The 18,946-nt window shown below is 45.2% G+C and overlaps 1 protein-coding gene across 2 annotated transcripts in view; it reads right to left on the minus strand.

The window, feature by feature from the left end:
* Window positions 1-8,208: 8,208 nt before the first annotated feature.
* RASGRP3 (RAS guanyl releasing protein 3) overlaps window positions 8,209-18,946 on the minus strand; it is a 28,993-nt gene continuing 18,255 nt past the window's right edge. For both annotated transcript variants that reach the window (XM_080588443.1, XM_080588442.1), the window contains exons 9-14: window positions 17,965-18,080; window positions 15,749-15,896; window positions 12,259-12,295; window positions 10,557-10,682; window positions 9,419-9,783; window positions 8,209-8,944 (exon numbers count right to left, since the gene is read on the minus strand). In XM_080588443.1, the coding sequence (XP_080444569.1) occupies window positions 8,936-8,944; window positions 9,419-9,783; window positions 10,557-10,682; window positions 12,259-12,295; window positions 15,749-15,896; window positions 17,965-18,080 (801 nt within the window). In that variant the 3' untranslated portion in view covers window positions 8,209-8,935. The remainder of the gene's footprint in view (window positions 8,945-9,418; window positions 9,784-10,556; window positions 10,683-12,258; window positions 12,296-15,748; window positions 15,897-17,964; window positions 18,081-18,946) is intronic.

Consider the following 18,946-nt stretch of genomic DNA (forward strand, 5'->3'; position numbering starts at 1 on the left):
CCTTTTGCTTTAGTTTCTTTTCCTTCTTGGTAATAAATAAAGCAGTTGCTGCAGTAGCTGGAAACTCTAGGGTTTTCTGGCTTCTTCATCTATTTTGTTTTAATCTCTTTTATATGTTCTGATTGTCCAGAAGTACTGTGCATTCTGCCTCCTTAAAAGCTGTCAGAACTGGAGCAGATGGGAGGAATGGGTTTTGTTGCTTTCAGTTTGTTCTGTTCCTCCCCTCTGATTTGGTGTAGCAGCATAGTCCCTCTCTGGGGTCTTTATACAAAGTTACTCTTAAGCTGCCTCAGCATCAGTCTCCTGGTTATGCTCCTTCATGTCATGTGAACTTGATATATTTTGGGGACTCTCCTGATGCTGTCCCAGGTTGTGGGAAATTTAGGTTCTTGCTTTCACAGCTGTAGCAGGGACTGTGCTGATAGCAGAGTGGCTGGGCTGTGTAAAGTACCCTAGGGGCTGAATTCAGGTTGATGCAGGTAGAAGTAATCCAAGGATTACAGAAATAACATTACATTTGAGAGAATCTATGTAACGCTAGTTTTGTTGTAATTCAAACTAATCATGTAAATAAGCTGGTAAAACATTGTTTAGACTCTATCTCCCTGTATTTCATTATGGGATCAATCTGAAAATCTCCTGCTTAATTTGTTCGGGCCACTAGGTGCTGCTAGTGATTCACAAGCTAGAAGTGAAGTGCCTTTCCATGAAATCTCTGTTATGGTGTGTTTTTTTTTAAATGCTTCAAACAGATTTTGACAAGCCTGTCAAGGAAAAAGTTTTCCATGTTGAATCTGGGTCTTTGGGGGTCACCCAGATAGAGCTATCTCAGCATAATACAGTTCAAATCACAAAGCATCCATCTAAAGATGGATGTTACTGCATCACAAAGGTATTGGTGGATTCTTGTATCGGGGTGCTCCAGAAAAGGTATCTGCCGTGTGAGAGGGCAATACCTTGCCCGATTGGGTCAGCGGGTTTTAGTGGCTTTTTTAAAATTTAGATTCTTTCAACTGGGATGGTCCTAGACTGATAGAGGTGGATAGGCAGAGGTAAAGAGCCTCTGTCTGGGAATGTAATAGTGTCAAGCTGACAGCTTCTGCTTTTCCTCACGCTGCTCCTCATGGTAAAGAGGCTGGTGTTTTCTGTCAGTGCATTTTGAGTGCTGCAAACCCATCCCTAATGAGAGAACTTAGGAGGCTGTTTAGAGAGGCGCTGGTTGAGTTGCAACAGCACCTTCAGAGACTTTTCTGTGCTAGAGCTGCCAGTTTCTCTGCGAGGCTTTGTCTTTTGCTGCAGTGGATATTCTCTACTTTGCATGCTGAGGTGGCATAGTAAAATGCTAATGGTGGGGTTGGGGGAGAACAGAGATTTCCCCTGTTTTAGTAGCTTTTTCTCCTCAAAATATGCAGCTTCTCCTCCCTCTTCCAGTATTTAGGGTATGCTGACCCCTTTTTTTATTGCTGTTTGAGGGGGGACTTTCTGAAGGAGAAAAAAATTCAAAACAGGAGGCTTTAGAGGAAAGAAAACACTGCTTCTGCCAGCTGTTGTTGTTTTCCTTACTCTGTTTCCTCCTAGTGTGCTGTGACTTCTTTTGTTTTTCAGAGAAAACAAGCTTTGTATATGTGTAGAGAGCAGCCTTTATTAATAAAAGCAAACAGCCACTGCTTTGTTATTGTCTGTATGATGCCCTGATACTTTGATACTGTTTTGCAAACAAGATTCCTGCTGGGCCGAAAGGAATCTCGTAACTGGAAACTGGGAGAGCAGAGATGGGTTGTTGAGATTATTAGGCTTGTGGTGGATTGAATGTATGTGCTGGATTTCATTTTACAGTGTGATGGAAAGCAGAACTCCAGGAGATCAAGAAGGCAACTAAGTAAGCAGGCATTTATACAATGAAACAGTGCTCTTCATTTAAACCCTGGTTGTTCTTCCCACTCTCTCTTCTACAAGCTTTGGGCATTTTGTTCTGCTTTTCCCTTTGCGTCTTTCTCTCCAGCAACTTTTGTCTCCTATAGCTTCATTTGCATTGCTTTTCCATTCTGTCTCTTGAGAGAGTTATCCTAAGTGTTGTTGCTTTGTAGGAAAATGCATCCTGTTTCTCATAGTCTTGAACACACGTTTGCTTCTCACATCAGGCATGTTGGTACGTGACTTAAAATACTGTGCTCTGTCTGCACTGCAGTCACAGTCGGGTTCTAAGAAAAAGATGAATATTCCTTACTGTGTGCAAACCAGTAATGCAGCAAGGGAACAGGGCATCAAGCTGAACTTTCACCATGCATCATTCACTTGCCCTAGGAAGCCTTTTTGCTTGTAGCTGTTCCCTGGCTGGTTTATCTTTAGGATTGGTGTTGGCTGATAGTCCTTAGCTCATGTTTCTAGTCAAACCCCTGAAGCGTGCAGCTTCACAGTGGTGTGCCATTACAGGTGGTGGCCCCAAGAGGGGCTCCTCTATCCGCAGGTTGGATTTCTCAGCCAGAGCACGCAGGTAACCTGTTCTAATATGGTGAGGGCTTCAGCTGTGTCTCCTTGAAAATTCTGTTTGTATCTGAGTGCCCCAGATACAGGCTCTGTATCAACCAACCTCTGGCCTAATAAGAAACCACTCTTGCTTTGTTAGCCTCCTAGTGTACCCTTATGTCAGAATCACATCAGTGTTGCAGAGAGCAGAATGTGACATGAATAGGAAGTGTTTCTCCTGTGTAGGCTCTCAAAATACCCAGCCAACAGGGGTTCATGAGGGGTGGATCCTGCCTAACAAATTTGATTTCCTTTTATGATAAGATCAACAAACTAGTCGATCAAGGGAAACCAGCTGATGTGATCTTTTTGGACTTCAGCAAAGCTTTTGACACGGTTTCCCATAGGATCCTACTGGACAAAATGTCCAGCATACAACTTAACAAAAACATCATGCAATGGGTGAGCAATTGGCTGACAGGCAGGGCTCAAAGGGTTGTGGTAAATGGGGCCACATCTGGCTGGCGGATGGTCACTAGTGGGGTCCCTCAAGGCTCCATTTTAGGGCCAGTCCTCTTCAATGTTTTTATAAATGGTTTGGATGTAGGACTAGAAGGTGTTTTGAGCAAATTTGCTGACGACACCAAACTTGGAGGAGTTGTGGACTCGGATGAGGGTGGAAAGGCCTTGCAGAGAGATCTGGACAGATTGGAGAGCTGGGCGATCACCAACCACATGAAGTTTAACAAAAGCAAGTGCTGGGTCCTGCACCTGGGACGGGGCAACCCTGGCTATACATACGAACTGGGCAACAAAACGCTGGAGAGCAGCCCCACAGTGAGGGATCTGGGGGTTGTCGTTGACAGCAAGTTGAATATGAGCCAGCAGTGTGCCCTGGCAGCCAGGAGGGCCAACCGTGTCCTGGGGTGCATCAAGCACGGCATTGCTAGTCGGCCGAGGGAAGTGATTGTCCCGCTCTACTCTGCACTGGTGCGGCCTCACCTCGAGTACTGTGTGCAGTTCTGGGCACCACAGTACAGAAAGGACGTTAAACTATTGGAGAGTGTCCAGAGGAGGGCGATGAAGATGGTGAAGGGCCTAGAGGGGAAGACATGAGGAGCGGCCGAGGTCACTGGGCCTGTTCAGCCTGGAGAAGAGGAGGCTGAGGGGGGACCTCATCGCAGTCTACAACTTCCTCGCGAGGGGCAGTGGAGGGGCAGGTGACCTATTCTCCGTTATCATCAGTGACAGGACCCGCGGGAATGGTGTCAAGCTGAGGCAGGGGAAGTTTAGGCTAGACATCAGGAAGAGGTTCTTCACCGAAAGCGTGGTTGCACACTGGAACAGGCTCCCCAGTGAAGTAGGCACTGCACCAAGCCTGCTGAATTTAAGAAGAGATTGGGCTGTGCACTTAGTCACATGGTCTAAACTTTTGGGCAGACCTGTGTGGTGCCAGGAGTTGGACTCGATGATCCTTATGGGTCCCTTCCGACTCGGGATATTCTATGATTCTATGAATTTGTTTGTTTCAGGTTGTTTTTTGAAAGGGACGCAAACTGAAAAAGCAGGCGCTATAACCAGCTGTAAACATTGCTTTCTTCCCTTGGCTGAACATAAGTAGAACATCTAATGACTAAACAAACAAGGTTAGAAGGGGAAAAAATATCTTTTCTCCCATGTTTACTCTATGATTTTTACAGCTCCGAGTGCTGTCAGTGTCATTGTTTCCCCTTTATTGTCCAGTAATTTCCCCTCTTGTCCACGTGGGTCTTTCCCACAACAGAGGAGAGAAAAACAAGTACAAAAAGTAGGAAAAAACTATTGTAAAACCAAAGAAAGAGAGAGTCTGCCTGTGCTGTGGGCAGGTGGAAGGTCATAACTCGTTTTCACACATGAAGCAGAGATGAAGGTGATAAGGACTCTTTAAACTTTCCGGCATTGGCTTAACTCATGGAAAAAGCAGACTCTTTGGCTAAATTTCATAGTGCCCCAGCAGTAGCCTTTTGCTGATGGTTTTCCAGTCTCTTAGGACTGGATTGTCAGCAGCTGTAAACAGCAATTTGGAGTTCAGCACGGATTTTCCAATGAACTTAGCCTGAGAGAGACATGTTGGCTGCACTGCTTTTTTTGAGAATCTAGTTCAGTGTGCTGATAACTCAAAAACTTGTTCCAAAGTTACATCTATTCCTCCAGTGTCCCCGTGTGGGCCAACTCTATCAAGACTCTCTCGAGAAGTACTTGGAGCTGTTTTTCGTGCTGTACGGATGCCCATCAGTTAGGCTGATGCTGAGTGAAGCAAACCTTGGTTAATTTTTTTTTTGTCTGTGATGATCACAGAACAACAAGCCCTTGTTTCTCCTCCTTGTCTCCTTGAAGTCTGCGTTCAGATCTTCCTTCCTTCCTTCCTTCCTTCCCTTTCTGCTGGGTCTCTGTTGGGGTCCCTTCCAGTCCTGGTGTCACGTAGAGAGGGAGAGCTCTCTTAGCATGCCTCTTCCCACGCTTAGTCCCCATCTGTCTGTTCTTTGTTTACTGTGGTGTTTTTCTTCCCTGTGTCCAGGATCCTTCACATGAAGCTATTTCCTACAGAGAGGCTCAAAACTTCGGGAACTTGGGTCCCAAGCTGCAGGGATCCATGTCTGGGTGCTCAGGCTGCCTCAAGCAGAGCTGTCCAAGCGCCCTGGGGGAAAGCCTTGGGGGCTATGTCAGGCTCTGCTTTCACTTTGGCTTCCACAGAGGAATCCCTGAGCAACAGACCACGGGGCTGGCTGCAGCCAGCCCACTCCAGTTCAGAAAAATATAAAATTTTAGGCAGCAGCTGCCCCTAACCTTGCTCTGCAGCCTAGCTTTTTATCTTCTGTACTGAGAGGAGAAAGGCCCACGTTTCCCACTCAGGGAAAATTCATGCTTTGGACTGGCTCTGATCAGAAAGCATGGTACTGTTTCCCTGCTTTCCCACCCTGTTCCTCCTTCCCTGTTTCCCCCCCCAAAAAAATTCTGACTTACCCTGGCTGAGGAAATCTCATTTCAGAAGACACCCTGTCTAGGAAAATGTTTCTTTATAGAGCTGGGATTATTCTTTTAAAGTCCAAAGGCTGGGTAAGACTTGGGGGCGGGAGAGGGCAAGATCTAGACTCGGGGAGAGCGCTGAAATACAGCTCCTTTGGTTTACAGCTCGCTCAGACGGGTGTCCACTTGGCTATTTGCATAGTGCTCAGAGCTGCTTGGTAAATCTGGTGGCAAAGCTGCAGCTCACTTACTTGTAACGCAAGGCTTTGTGTAGGATTTGCAGAAGCACAGAAAGCGGGTGGGTTTGGCTTGAACAGCCCTACCATCTCATACAGGGTCTACCCAAGCATTTGCGTTTTTCACCTACTGTCATTGCTTCTATTCTTTGGCATTCACAGATAAGGCTGTAAATAAGACTTGGCGTGTAAATAAAGTTTGGCATAATCTTTCTTCTTTCTGCTCCTTCAAAGCACAAAAATGCCCCTTTTTTCCCACTCAGATTCCTAAAGATCCAGAGGAAGGAAGAACGGATGTGGTAGAAGTACCCGGCATCATCTGGGATTGTTTCTCACTGTAGCTACTTCATTAATCCAATATACATGACCCTCTTGCACCTTTTCCTGAACACTCTCCTGGAATTGCTCTACAAGCAGGCAGGATTTCACCGAGGACAGCAGAGGTGTATAGCTCAGTTGGGATCTGTGAAGGTTTTGCCTTTTGTGAAGTCAGAAGAGCCAAACAAGAAATTCTTTGTTGCTTTACTCAGACTGGGGATCTAAGCTTGTTTTTGTGAGCTGAGGAAAAGTCTTGTCCCCGTTCAGAAAAAGGCATCAACTATGAAGTAAGGAGAGAAAAGGATTTTTTATTTTATTTATTCAGGCGTTCTCCAAAGTAAGGAGCTCATCTTACACTGACTTCTTAAAGTGATTGCTCCTGCCCTGCCACCTCTCTCCACTCTCAGTCGCTTGCTGTCAAAGAAAGATCAGTGTTCTGCTGCAAACAACCTGCTAATGCATTTTTTTTTTAAATTGAGTTATTACATTGTCTATGATGAGCCTGTTCCTTTTTGGTGGGTGGCTGCATTTCGACCCAGTATCTTTCCTCAGATTTTCCAGTGGCAGTGAACATTTACTGCCTGCAATGCTCTCATCATTCCCCTTCCTAGGTTGCCTAAAGCAAAGGGTTTCCAGCAGGAGCAGCTCCTTGAAACTCTCCCCTAGTGTGGGTCCTTCTTGGACGTGGTGATACTTTGCTTTGAAGGATCAGCTGGGTGTGCACACAGTCTATGCTTGATCTTCAACTTAATTCTAGCTACTGCTGAGGTAAGCACGTAGCTGCCCAAAGCTGCCAGGCTTTCAGGAGATGCACTGATGAGATTTCCGCAGTGGGTTGAAGCTAAAGCAGTCTACTTGCTAGCAGAAAAGGTCCCTCAGAAAGCAGGAGCTGCTTCTGTAGAAGACATCACTTTTCTCTTAAATGCGATTCTATCTCTTGATGATGGTGTATGGGGAAGAGACAACATATGTTCAAAGAAAAGAACAGAGCACCTAGCCTTTTAAATAACTCAGACAAAAATCTGTAAATATCCTGGGGAATAGGTAAGGGTTTTGTGCTAGAAACATTCTTCTTCGACAAAGAAATGCAGATAGGCATGGTCTGTGGGCCTGACAGAAACAGGAGAGCAGGCAACTTTCAGAGCAAGAGCTGCAACTGATTTTCAAAAGCCTGTGAGAAATAGCCTGAGCTGTACAGACCCAGCGCTGCTTAAAACTCTTACATGATGTTAAGAATGAAGTTACACACAAACACCTCATTTATAAAGCGTTAAAAGGCTTATCTCAACAGATCCATCAACAGCCTGGATCGTAACCAAATTTTTCTATTCAAATTCTCTACCACATCATTTTCATTGTGTGCGAGCCGTGCGCTGTAACGGTAGCTGTGCAGTCAGCGTGTGGCGGCCCGTCACCTGGCCCCCACAGGAAATACAGGCTGTATTTCTCTATTTCTGCTCGTGTCTGCTCTTTGCCCGCAGCAGTGTGAGTGAAGGATGCTTCTGGCTCTCATCCTAGCTCAGAAATCAGTGCTCACTGCAGTGCTTATTTCTTAATTCTTTTCTTTTAAGAGTACCTTTTCTTTCTGTTCTCGGATTTTTACCATCATTACCATTAGGGCTGGAAAACAAAGGAAACCTGCAACTCTGAGCAGGCCTCGTGTAGTCACAGCACAGTTTACAGTCAGATTTCCACAGAGGAGTTGGTCAGTTTTGTTAGGGAAGTCTATGGAAGTGCTCTTTGATCTTCAGGGCTTCACCTGGTGAAGGGTGCAATGACTTGAATTTTGTAGGAAATCTTTTATTTAGGGTTGCTTTAATTCAGCGTGTGTGCTCCCCCACAGCCACTATTTCTCTGGGGAGGTGGAGGGGGAAGGAGATGACGACAATGTGTTTACCAGTGTGGACCATGTTGTTCAGGTTTGAGCTTTGCCCTGGGTTTTGCTTTTCTCTCTTATTCCAGGTGAGGGTTGTGCGCCTTAGGTAAGTTAATGTTTCTGAGACATCCCACTTCGAGTCTGCTTCTCCAGTCATTGCAGATTGAGGTGTTAGATCCTACACTAACGAACTTAATTTGAAAGTTACTCATCAGTACGCTTTGTGTCATATTTTACTCAACATGTATGGATTGCTACCCTGAGAAAAACATGAAACATTACATACACATACAGACACACACTTAAACTAAGATGTTTATTACATACTAATTCTACCATAATCAGTGCTGGCAGAGAGGACTCCTCTCCCTTGCAGTATCACCAGACATCTGCATAGTGTCTTGGAACTCCTTTGCTCCCAGCCACGGGCTGTGTGCTCGAAGGATCCTCGGTCTGGGAACTGCTATCACCGTGCTGAACATCACTGCGCTCGCTTTAGCAAGGTAAACGTGCCCCAGATTCAAACCACCAGGTGTGCAAAGGATTTCAGTGTAGAGGACTTTTTGGAAAGATTTTTGTTTGGGATGTAATCAACATACACACCTACTTCTTTCATTAAAAATCATTACAAGCCTCTGAAAAATGAGTGTTATCAAACGAACGTGGATGGTTGGCTTCTGTCCTCACCATTGTTGTTGCTGGCAGACATACTGAAATGATGCAGTATATTCAAAGGAGGCCAAATACATCCTCGCTGGCATGTAGAGGAAGTTTCCACAAAGTCATACAAGAGAAAAAAACACTGAGCGCAGAGATCTGTTCTGCTGTGTCCGTGTAATGTTCATCCAAATGGCTTAATCATGCAAGAAAATAAATAGTGCTCTGTAACACCTATCAGCTTGGAAAACGCTACGGTTGAATTTAAAAGTATGAGGTACAGGAAAACTTCCCATGGCCAAATGTGGTCTATGACAGTCTGTCAACTCGCTGTACTACAGTTGTCATACATTTTTCTGTGTTTCAGGGTGAGCAATCAGCTGTCCTGTAACCAAAAGAAAATAGGCACATTTTACCAAAAGCAGTCAATAAAAGCATGAGGCCTTGGGATTGTTGGGATTGTAAACTTTATGGGTAAGAGCAACAGAAGCCATGCCCTAGCCTGGACTCGCATGTTTATCGAAAGACTTGTTCTTGTGAATCTAACACGGAGCCATGTGGTGTGAAGGTACAGCAGAATTTAGCCAGGTATTTTAATGATTCTCAAAAAGAAAAACATCAAGCTCCTAAAAGCGCTTACTGCCACCGAGAACCAAACCCGTGTTTACAGAGTTACAGTAAATACACGCTGCGGTGTAGAAAATTATCTAGGGATGATTTGACGTTTTTCTGAAAGTGACCCTCATTTAAGAAGTAACAGGAAACGTGAGTGAAAAAAGTGTTTTAAAATTCATGAAGTAGCCTTATGAGACTGCAGACTAGCAGATTGTAATTTGTCCTGGTGGCTGCTTCAACTCACCTCAGATTCCTGTCTTTCGGGGAGCGTTTCTATTCCGTTGTGATCCAGGATGTGCTGGGGAGCCTCAGTGTCTATATCTACATTGGCCTGCATGCTGGGCTTTTCGTTCTCCCATTTTGCGAACCCTTTGTTCTTCCCAGCTTTGCCGTGGAACTTGGACTTCATTTTGGGGAAAGTATGGGATCCTGAATCGCTCCAGCCCGGCTCATGCCACAGCGGTTCTGTCTGCGTTGCTTGGCTGGTGGTTGCCCGCTGCAGCCGCACTGAAATTTTCCGCGAGGAGCCAGTGACAAGGGTGATAGCTCTGCTATCGAGGTCCTGGTGTTCTGTAGCAACGCTGGGAAATTCAAATACCTCATCCTGGACTGAAAGAAAAAAGTGAAATTATTTATTTTAAATATTATTCTTCAAGATCTTTGCAAAAAGATACCTTAAGCCTGGGTCAAGGGGAGAGAAGGAAGGGATTTAAAGGTTCAGAAAAAAAAAGTTGGCTATTCTGGGAGATTTGTGCAAGTCTTTTAGTAGTTAAATCTATTTCAGGACTAGGTCTTGATATGCCACTGTATATAACTGCATGATGGCTTGCAGGGGTGCTTTTTGCAGGCAGCATTAGGGTGCATGGAGGACAAGGCAGCAGCATCACTTTGCCGAGGAAAGCTCTGAAGGAGGCTGCTCCTTCTTCCAGATAGCCCCCTATATGAAGCAGTGGTGTAATTAGCAATATCCATATGCTGCTCAGAAGCTGATTCTGGCCTTGTGTGCACAATTTTCTCTTCCCTCCATCTGCATGCTTGAGGGGGTGCAAGGCAGAGCCAGAATTGTGCCTCTGTGTGTCTCAGTCCCTGCCGCTAAGTGTCCTACAAGGAAAAGTGCAATTTCCCTAATTCTCATTTTATTTTTCATATTTTCAGCTGGCATAGCAGGACAGGGAGGTTCAGGCGGGAGACTAAGGCCACCACAGCTCCCTGCAGAAAGAGCCCTTGTAATTAGAGCATTGAACACAAGCCAGTGCATCGGAAAGTACACAGGCTGCTCTGTGTGTTGGTACAAAGGAAAAGTTAGAAGAGGCAGTAAGGACACTGGCTATTAAAGAGGATGCCAGCAATGGTTTAAAATAGAAACAAAAGAGTGCTCTCACCTGGCGGCAGAGAGGGGCTGCTAGGCAGGGAGCCGTGGTTGCTGCCCACTGAGGTTCCTCTGGAAAATTTTCTGCAGGCAAGCACAAGCAGGTCTCGGCATTGCTTATGGCAGTTGGCACCGCAGTCTGTAAGGGAGGGAATTGTCAAGTCACCGAAGGCAAAGTCACGGCTACCTGGTGATTCCTCAGGGCTGTTAGCAGGCAGCTGAGAGGAGGGACCTTGACCAAACAGATACTTTGACAGAGGGTGTGAAGGGAGTTACAAAAATGGATCATTTGCTGTGATGGGAGTTCGAAATAAAAACAAAACAACCTTCACCACACTGCCCAGCTTCATCTCCTGAGCCACGGCGCTGGGGTCAGGAGCAGAGCTGAACAGATGAATCCTGCCCCCCTTGCTAGTGCAGCACCAGAGGTGCCAGCTAGAAGGTGACAGTTCTGTGCCCAGAGGCAGAAATCACCCAAACGGGTGCAGCAGCTGGTACCCACAGAGGGCAGGCACTCCTTGACCACGTGGAGATCTGAGCGAGAAGCTCGGCTCTCTTACTCTCACGCTCCAGTGCCTGTGATTTTGATGCTACAGAGCCACTTTTGTTCTCTCCCCACTGGGCCACGGTTGCAAGCAATGATGCAGGACAGAGCTCAGCTTTCGGATCTCGAGTTTACAGGGCTGCTGTGACAAAACTCTACCTTCCTTCCCTCAGCCTACCAGGAAAAGTGCAGACCACAACTGGCCCTGCTGTAGCTGCTCAGATGACGGTGGTCAGGAACAGCTGAGCTGCGTGCAGTGGCTTAGTCATGGGCGTTTTCCTCACCCCCTCAGAGGAAGAGATGTTCGTGGGTGGGAGAGGAAGATGGGAATAAGGGTATCCTAAAAAATAGGGGGTATCCTAAAAAACAATCCTGCCAATTCTTCAGCAGTCTGCTGGGTGCCAGGGTAAGACCGAGGGAAAAAGAGATTGCATATAAATATGACTGTGAAGCTCCAATGTGAACATTCCTCTGTAAATAACTGAGGTGCAACTACAGCTGTGAAAAGCCCTTCAGCTTCTTCTGCTTGTGAAACAAATTGGTCCAGGACTTTAGAGCCGATGGGGACCAGCACAATGTCATTCTTGGTCTGACCTGCTTGACATGGTGCAAGTACTGCGTAAGCAATTAAACATTAGTGAAAGCAACTGAGAGTGCTGTAAGAGCTCTAGGATTTTTTTATGCTGAACTGCTGCAGAAGTCCTTGCAATGAGATCTGCTGGGCAGTTCAGGAATTAAATACTTGTCTATTTCTAGCTCAGCCACTGCTGCATTGCAAGGCCAGCTAGCCTTCAGTACTGGCACACAGATGTACACGATACAGACACTAATGCCAGCAGACCTTCTCCTGACCCCAGGTCTCAGGAGTTATATTTCAGGATGTCTCCCTGCTGGCAGGAGGACACTTGGTCTTCTGAGATGCAATTTTTTTGCTGGTACAAAGTGACACCTCGTGGAGCCAGTGGCTGCTTTGGACCTTCAGCTCCCAGAACAGCCACGTCCCCTGCTGCAGTGAGGCTTTGTGGGGTGGCAGCAGCCACCGGTCATAGGTGGCACCAAGTCCTTAAGCAAAGTTGGGATGAACAGTTGCCGTTCTAGTAAAAAATATGGTTGACTTCTGTTAAAACCCAGCACCCATACCATGAAAAATCCATGCAAAATATTTATTTACCTTTGCATTTGTAGCCTTGTTTGATTATACCCCAGAGCTGCAAAGAAAGACAAAAGAACGTCAAGGAATCAGAAAAGAAAGCCGGAAGGAAAACAAGGTCACAATGAGGAAGTACCAATGGCTACAAAAGCACAAACAGGATACAACTGCTCTTAACACCCTTCCTGTCAGGCAGACCTCCCCCTCTAGTTGTGATAAGGCTTGTGTGGCTCCCCCCTTATTTCTACTGCCTACAGTGGGATTACCAGAGAAGGGGAGACACAGCTGAGGTGTGCTTCCAGGAACGTGTTGGGAATTGCTGTCATACCAAGCTTATTGAAACCGGCAGAGTGTGTTCTGCTTCTAGCTCACTTTGTGTCATCTCGGGGGTAACTTCCATTGTACGTCCATTCTTCAGACACACAAATGGTCTGTGCCATTCAGGAATAGCAGGTGAAAACACCACTGGGGACAAACACGAGGTTCTTGGCTCCTGAACTGGTCCCCAGAACACCCAGCCATAGCAAGGTGATTCATTCACCTGACTTTTTCCATTGCGAGATGGTTGAAGCCTGAAACAGGCAGAGAAGCCGATAAATTCCCTCTTTGCCTCCTCCCAGAGGCTGTCCTTGCTGAAGTACAAAACAAGCAAATGCTGGCCCTCCAGGAGGCAGCATGTACGGTCCCACTTTTGGGAAGCTTTGCCCGTGATGTGAGCAGGATTGCTTGGAAGTAGAAAAAAAATCCCTAGTAAATTGTTATCTCTACACTTAAAAAAGAGAGATAACTACAACCATGGCATTATGAAAACAAACATTTTTCACTCCAAGAGGCAGAGAGAGGAGTCTAGCCCAGTGTTAAAGGAAAAAAGGTCAAGGACTGCAGTGTTTATTTATCCTGAACTCATTCAAAACATTAGCAGGGAGGGTGAGCATATCAAGGCAGTCAAAACTGCACGTGCTGCCTCGCTGTGCTTTTAAGAGGGGATGCACAGTGTGCAGGGGGTAAATGTGCTGAGTAAAGAGATATCCAAAAGGAAGAGCTGCAGAACATTCGGAGGACAAAGGAAAGAGTAAAATAAGACAAAATAGGAAGATAATGGGGGAAAAAAATCCTATATATGCTGCAAACATAACAATCATATGCTGCAAAAAAGAATTTGTGAGGAAAAACAGGGGCTTGGAAAGAGAGAAAACCAGATTAGGCAAGGAGGAAGAAAGGTGAATAAAATAACAGAAGGGACAGCAGTGGGAACAAAGCCCCTAGAAAGCCTGCTGCTTGCCCTCCTCCTGCAAATGCTGTGGATGTGCACAGCAATTGTGCGTGCTGTGGTCTCATGGTGGTGGTGGAGCCCCCTTGTCCCTCCTGGGAGAGCAGCACAGAGACACCAGAATCACCTGAAGGGGGATGACTTATTTCTTTTATTAGAGCTCCGTTCTGTTCCTACTGGAGAGCCTTTTCACCTCTCTCGCTCCGAGCCTTCATCTTACTTGGTTTTGGCACTGCTCTCATGGCCACACACAGTTGGCACAGCTTCCTTGCAGCGCCATGTCGTGATCCTGACCTAAAGCTTTGCATCCATCTGATATGGCTTTGCAGCAAAGCTGGCTCGAGCCAGCCCCAGGGTAAGAGGATCTGTGCAAATTCGGATGACAAAGCTGGAAGGGATGGGTGGTCAGCCACCCCGACACATGGCGCAACTCAAGCTGTGGGTCGGAACTGAGACCGGCAGCGGTGGTATCAATTTCACACTGTGAACGGCATTAGATTTTAGCTTGACCTTTAAAGGTCATATAGTTTTAATAATAGATATTTTACTGGGTACAGCGGACATTGCACTGTCATGCCCATTCATCCTACTGCACAGTCAGTGCACATTTTTTTGACGGTGAATCACTGCATCAGTGCAAAAGTAAGTTTCCACCTGCGGATGGATGGCACTGAAATGCACAGCAAGCACGCAGCAGATTTTGTCATTGGTTCCTGTCCTATCCGCCCAACTCATCCACAGGACAATGCCAATGAATTCAGTGAGCTGACAGGAAAAATGACCTTATTTCCATTTCCCGTACAACCCCTTACTCATTTTTATTCCTGAACTGGATGTATTCGGGGAGACGTGAAAAATACAACAATGACCAGCCAGTAAACTGATACAGGAGAAAAATATCTGGTGGAGAACACATTGCAGGACATTCCTGAGCCCCACTTGGCCATGGAAGCTTTCCAAGCATGAACCAAGTGTCACGAACGCAATGACATCTTCCTGAGGCTGCAGGCAGCCCGAAACAATAGGCTAAGACCGGTCACCTCCAGCGCCCCGATGGTCTGCTGGATCTCTCGGCTGGAGAGCCCGCCACCAGGCTCCTGAATCAGCATTAACTCTGTCACCTCTCGGGTTTCTGCAGTTCCAGCGGAAATAGGTGGAATTCCTTCTTCCCCTGGCCTCGATCAGTGGGAAAAGGGACAGGAGCAGGAACGGCAGCCCCAGCCTGAGAGCAGGCACGTCTTTGTGCTCGGTGGTGCTGTAGTTGTTGCCTTCAGTCATGAAGAAATATTACTTGGTGGGAAAGGTCACAGAGTAGAAGCTGAAGATTTTGCCGTTGATACCGGCAGCAGGTCAGCATGGGACAGCAGGGACAACGCTCTGGCTTTACACCTTGAGCATGGGCCACGTGCAGGCAGAGAGCAGGATCCTCTGCCCTGATGGAAACTCCTAGCCCTGCATACTCCTGTGGCTGGCCACGTGTGGGCATTTGACTTCAGCAAGGTGTGTACGTTAAAGTGACATCTAAATCATAATAATTAATTTTCCTTACTTGGTTTGAAGTGGGAAAAGATGGAAGAGGTTTGCAAGCAACACAAAGGTTCACAAACACAATTGTTTGCCAGCTTTGTGTAGAGCACTCTAATAAACGTCTTCTTGTAAGTTATGACTGAGAGAAAAAGCAACTTAAAAAATAATTAAATGCCAAACTTTCTCATGTTACAGAACTGTTGGAAGCACTTTTGATTTCTTGACTGATTTAGAAGATCTATTAATTCAATAGAGAAAGGAATAAGGCTGTTATGGCTGTTCAGAGAATTATGAGCAGAGCTATGTTGCCATGTGCAATTTCCTGAGAAAGAACGGCTTTTGCTTCATCTACATCCTCTGTTCCAGACACCCATTTTCCCTTGAGCTTGTTTACATGGGAAATCAAGCCAAATTAAGAACTTAAGATAAACCAAGTAAGGCCATTCATACAGTCTCTAATGTCCTTTAGCTAACATAATTTTACTTTTTTTTTTCCCTGTAACAGTAATTCTTACAAATGCCTGTATTCAGGAACCACCAAAACAAAACTGGGTACCACAGCTACATGAGGAAATGCTTTGTGCTTCGAAGTGCAATGAGGAAATTTGGCCAAGCTGAAGAAACTTTAACAGCACATGGAACCAATTTGACCCTATCTATGTTAAAGAACACGAAATTTCGTGTGAGGTATGCTGTTACTAAAAACATACTTACAAATCCTGCACAGTGCTCGCAGAAAGTTGGTTTAAGATAGGTCATCTCCTGGAAGTTGTGAATAAACCCTGGTCCCATTTTACACTGGAACTGCGATTTAGCTCTCAGAAAGTAAGCCATCATTTCTTCTTTGCTTATAAGACCATCTCTGTTAGGAAAAAAACAATAGAGTAGATCTGTCACTGCTCATGGCACCAAACACGTCAGGATTTTCTCACTGCAAAAAGCATGCAGCACACAAAGTGCGTTCTTTGAAAGAGCTACGATCGTCTTGGCAGAAGAAACAAGCTTTTCCTTAGCGTCTTTGCGGTTCTTACTCTTCATTAAACAGCAGACACTGAACTCATAGCACGGGCCTTGGTTTCTCACCTGTTCATGGTATCAGAGCATTTGGTGGCCCAGACCAGGCCATCCTGTGAAGGAGACTCCTTAGGCCCATGGCCACTGCTGGCCCAGCCAGCCATGGAGACAGGTGGCTTGGAAAGGAGCCAGGGCCTGCTCTCGGCACCCACCACCACTCCCCATGAACCATGCACCATGTCCCAGTGAAGAATGGTACAGCAAGCTAAAGGCCTGGTCAAACACCTTCTCTCCTGGACTTGGGTTTGAAAAGCTCTCGAAAGGGATGTTAGAGAAACAGCCATGCTCTGCTGGCTGCGATCTCCTACACATCGAGTTCTGGAGGAGAGCTTAAGGCTGGTGTTAGCCACCAGCCCTACCAAACAGTGCATGGCCGGGATGAGAATCGGGGATGTACCTAGAAAGGACCTACATGGTAAACATTGGGTCTGACTAGGTCATCAAAGACACAGGGAAAGACAAAGAGAAACACGTCCCCAAGTAGTCCAAGGTTTTACTGCACCCAGCTAAGCAAAACAAAAAACTTCACAAATTACTTAAACAGAGCTTTTAGCAGTTTCCCAAGCTGTGAGGATTGCTAGTTCAGGTAAGCTGAAAGCCTCAGCTGGAGGCTTTGATGCCAGACGTACCCCTGGGGTTTGCTGCAAGGGAGCTACGGGCTGGACAGTTTGGGGAAGTAGAAATGAATGGACTACCCAAAACACATCCTCCTGCTGCTTGATGTCCTTTAGAGCATATCCTTACATCCCAAGTGACTATACCCCGTCTTTCCCTTGGCAGATGGGGGCTGTGTCTGTTTGAACTGATGAACAGCAAAGCACTTGCTGCAAACAGCTCTAAACCAGACAGATCTTTAAAGCACAGTGTTTTCACCAAGTCTCAGAAAGCCGAAGGCAAACCAGGAGTAGGGATTGGGAACATCCTGCAGTTACTGAACAGTAACATTTGGTGATAATTTTTGTGGGGTGTGAAATCTACCACTTCATCTTGAAAGAGAGAAGAGCCATCTACAAAACAAATGCCAGCTACAAGCCAAGACAACCATACAGTTAGTGCTGTGCTCAGCTGAACTGCATTTTTTGTGTATTTTCATCTGAAAACGTACATGGTGCAACTGGGAAGTCAAATCATTGCAAAATACTATTTGTGTATTTTTCCCTGGTAGAGATGGAGATGGCTTCATTAAAATGGAATTTGAGACCACTCAATTCTTAACGAGCAGGAGCACAATTCTCGTGCTCAAATGTTTTGCTGGATTCACCAACATCTGAATCCACAGGAAGACTGCATACGTACAGAGGGCCTAACTGACCATGTAAACCTCTTATCTCAATAAACCACCACTACAGAATGTATACCTCCACTTTCTACTCACACAGTCCCAATGCTTATGCCCCTAGCTGACCACCAGCACCTCCCAGAATATTTATTAACATCTTTCAGCTACTTATGCTCATTTCTCTTGTCCCACACAAAACTTTTTTATCAGTCTGATAGCTGGTCTGGGTAAGGATCTCCAGAGTAGTTTGACAGTACTCTAAGGGTTTCAGCTCAGTTCCGGAAGGAACAAAGTTCATTAAGCTATTAAACAGATGATTTTTAAGGTAACAGGAAAAGCCAGACTGCTACCTGGGTGGCAATGCAGTGTAAGAAGTTAAATGAAAATAGAATTCAGCCATCAATGATCTTCAGTTCCTTGAGTGAGAAGCCAAACACAAGAGGCTTGGAGAACTGGGAGACATTGTGTCTTCAACATTTTGTTTTAATGAGTTTTTCAATTAAGGAAACAAAACAAAACTAAATAAAACAACCAACCAACTAAACAAACAAAAATAACAAGAAACCCCCAAACTTACTGGTCTTTGTCCAGCACACAGAAAGAGTCCAAAAAGGGGAAGTTGGCAGCTATACTTTCAAAGTCTTCCTGAGAAATATAGCCATCGTGATCATGATCATAATTCCTAAAGACAGACTGGAAAAACAAAAGGAAATATTTGTCATAACATCCAGTCTGTCCTGAATCTGTACCAGCTCTTCAGTCTTTTAATTGCTTTTAAATGAACTTTCAAGATTACTAATCACATGCTCTACTCCATTGTTTTATTCCTATAAATACTACTTGGCACTTCAATATCCATATTTATTTGATTGTAGGGGAAAATGGCTAATTTCTTAAGAAAACTTGACCTCAGTATTTAGCTAGTGAAGCTTCTCAAGCTCCTCCACACCTCTTCAGACATAGTTATTCTTGGCTTTATTTCTTCTTTTTTTTTTGAAATGTCACTAAAATTCTGCCCTGTGTGACATATTCCCTTTGTCTCACTAAGTATATTTTTTAATTAAAAAAAAAGAAAAAAAAAAAGAAGAAATTAAATAAAACCAGCCCAACAGCAGCTTTCCCATGAGTGGTTTGGATATTTTTGGCTTCACTTAGCTTTTAACTGGTCACCGCTGTTCTGCCACAGTGCTGTTTCAATCCAATTTGCTTACTGATACTTTGGCAACCAGATCACAAGCACTTTGTATATAACAAACACTCCCTCCCATCAACCCAACCCAGTGTACCGCTAAGTAAAAAGAGACATGGGATCAAATTTAAAAGGTTGCACAAAGTGATGAAAGCTCTCCTTAGCTACTAAGGAGTTAGTATATTCCATTTTATACTAATTGTGGAGATCCATAAGGGGCATTAAAGCTACATGTTTTATCAATCTGTTGGGAAAGATGTGTCAAAATCAACATGAGCATGTAAAAGATATTTTGAAACACAAACTCTATCATTAGGTTAATATTTGGTTGACAAAGACAAGAACTTGGTATACTGAGACCTCTGAAAGG

The sequence above is a fragment of the Anser brachyrhynchus genome (assembly GCF_964034855.1).
Source record: "Anser brachyrhynchus genome assembly, chromosome: 3".
NCBI classification, from domain to species: domain Eukaryota; kingdom Metazoa; phylum Chordata; class Aves; order Anseriformes; family Anatidae; genus Anser; species Anser brachyrhynchus.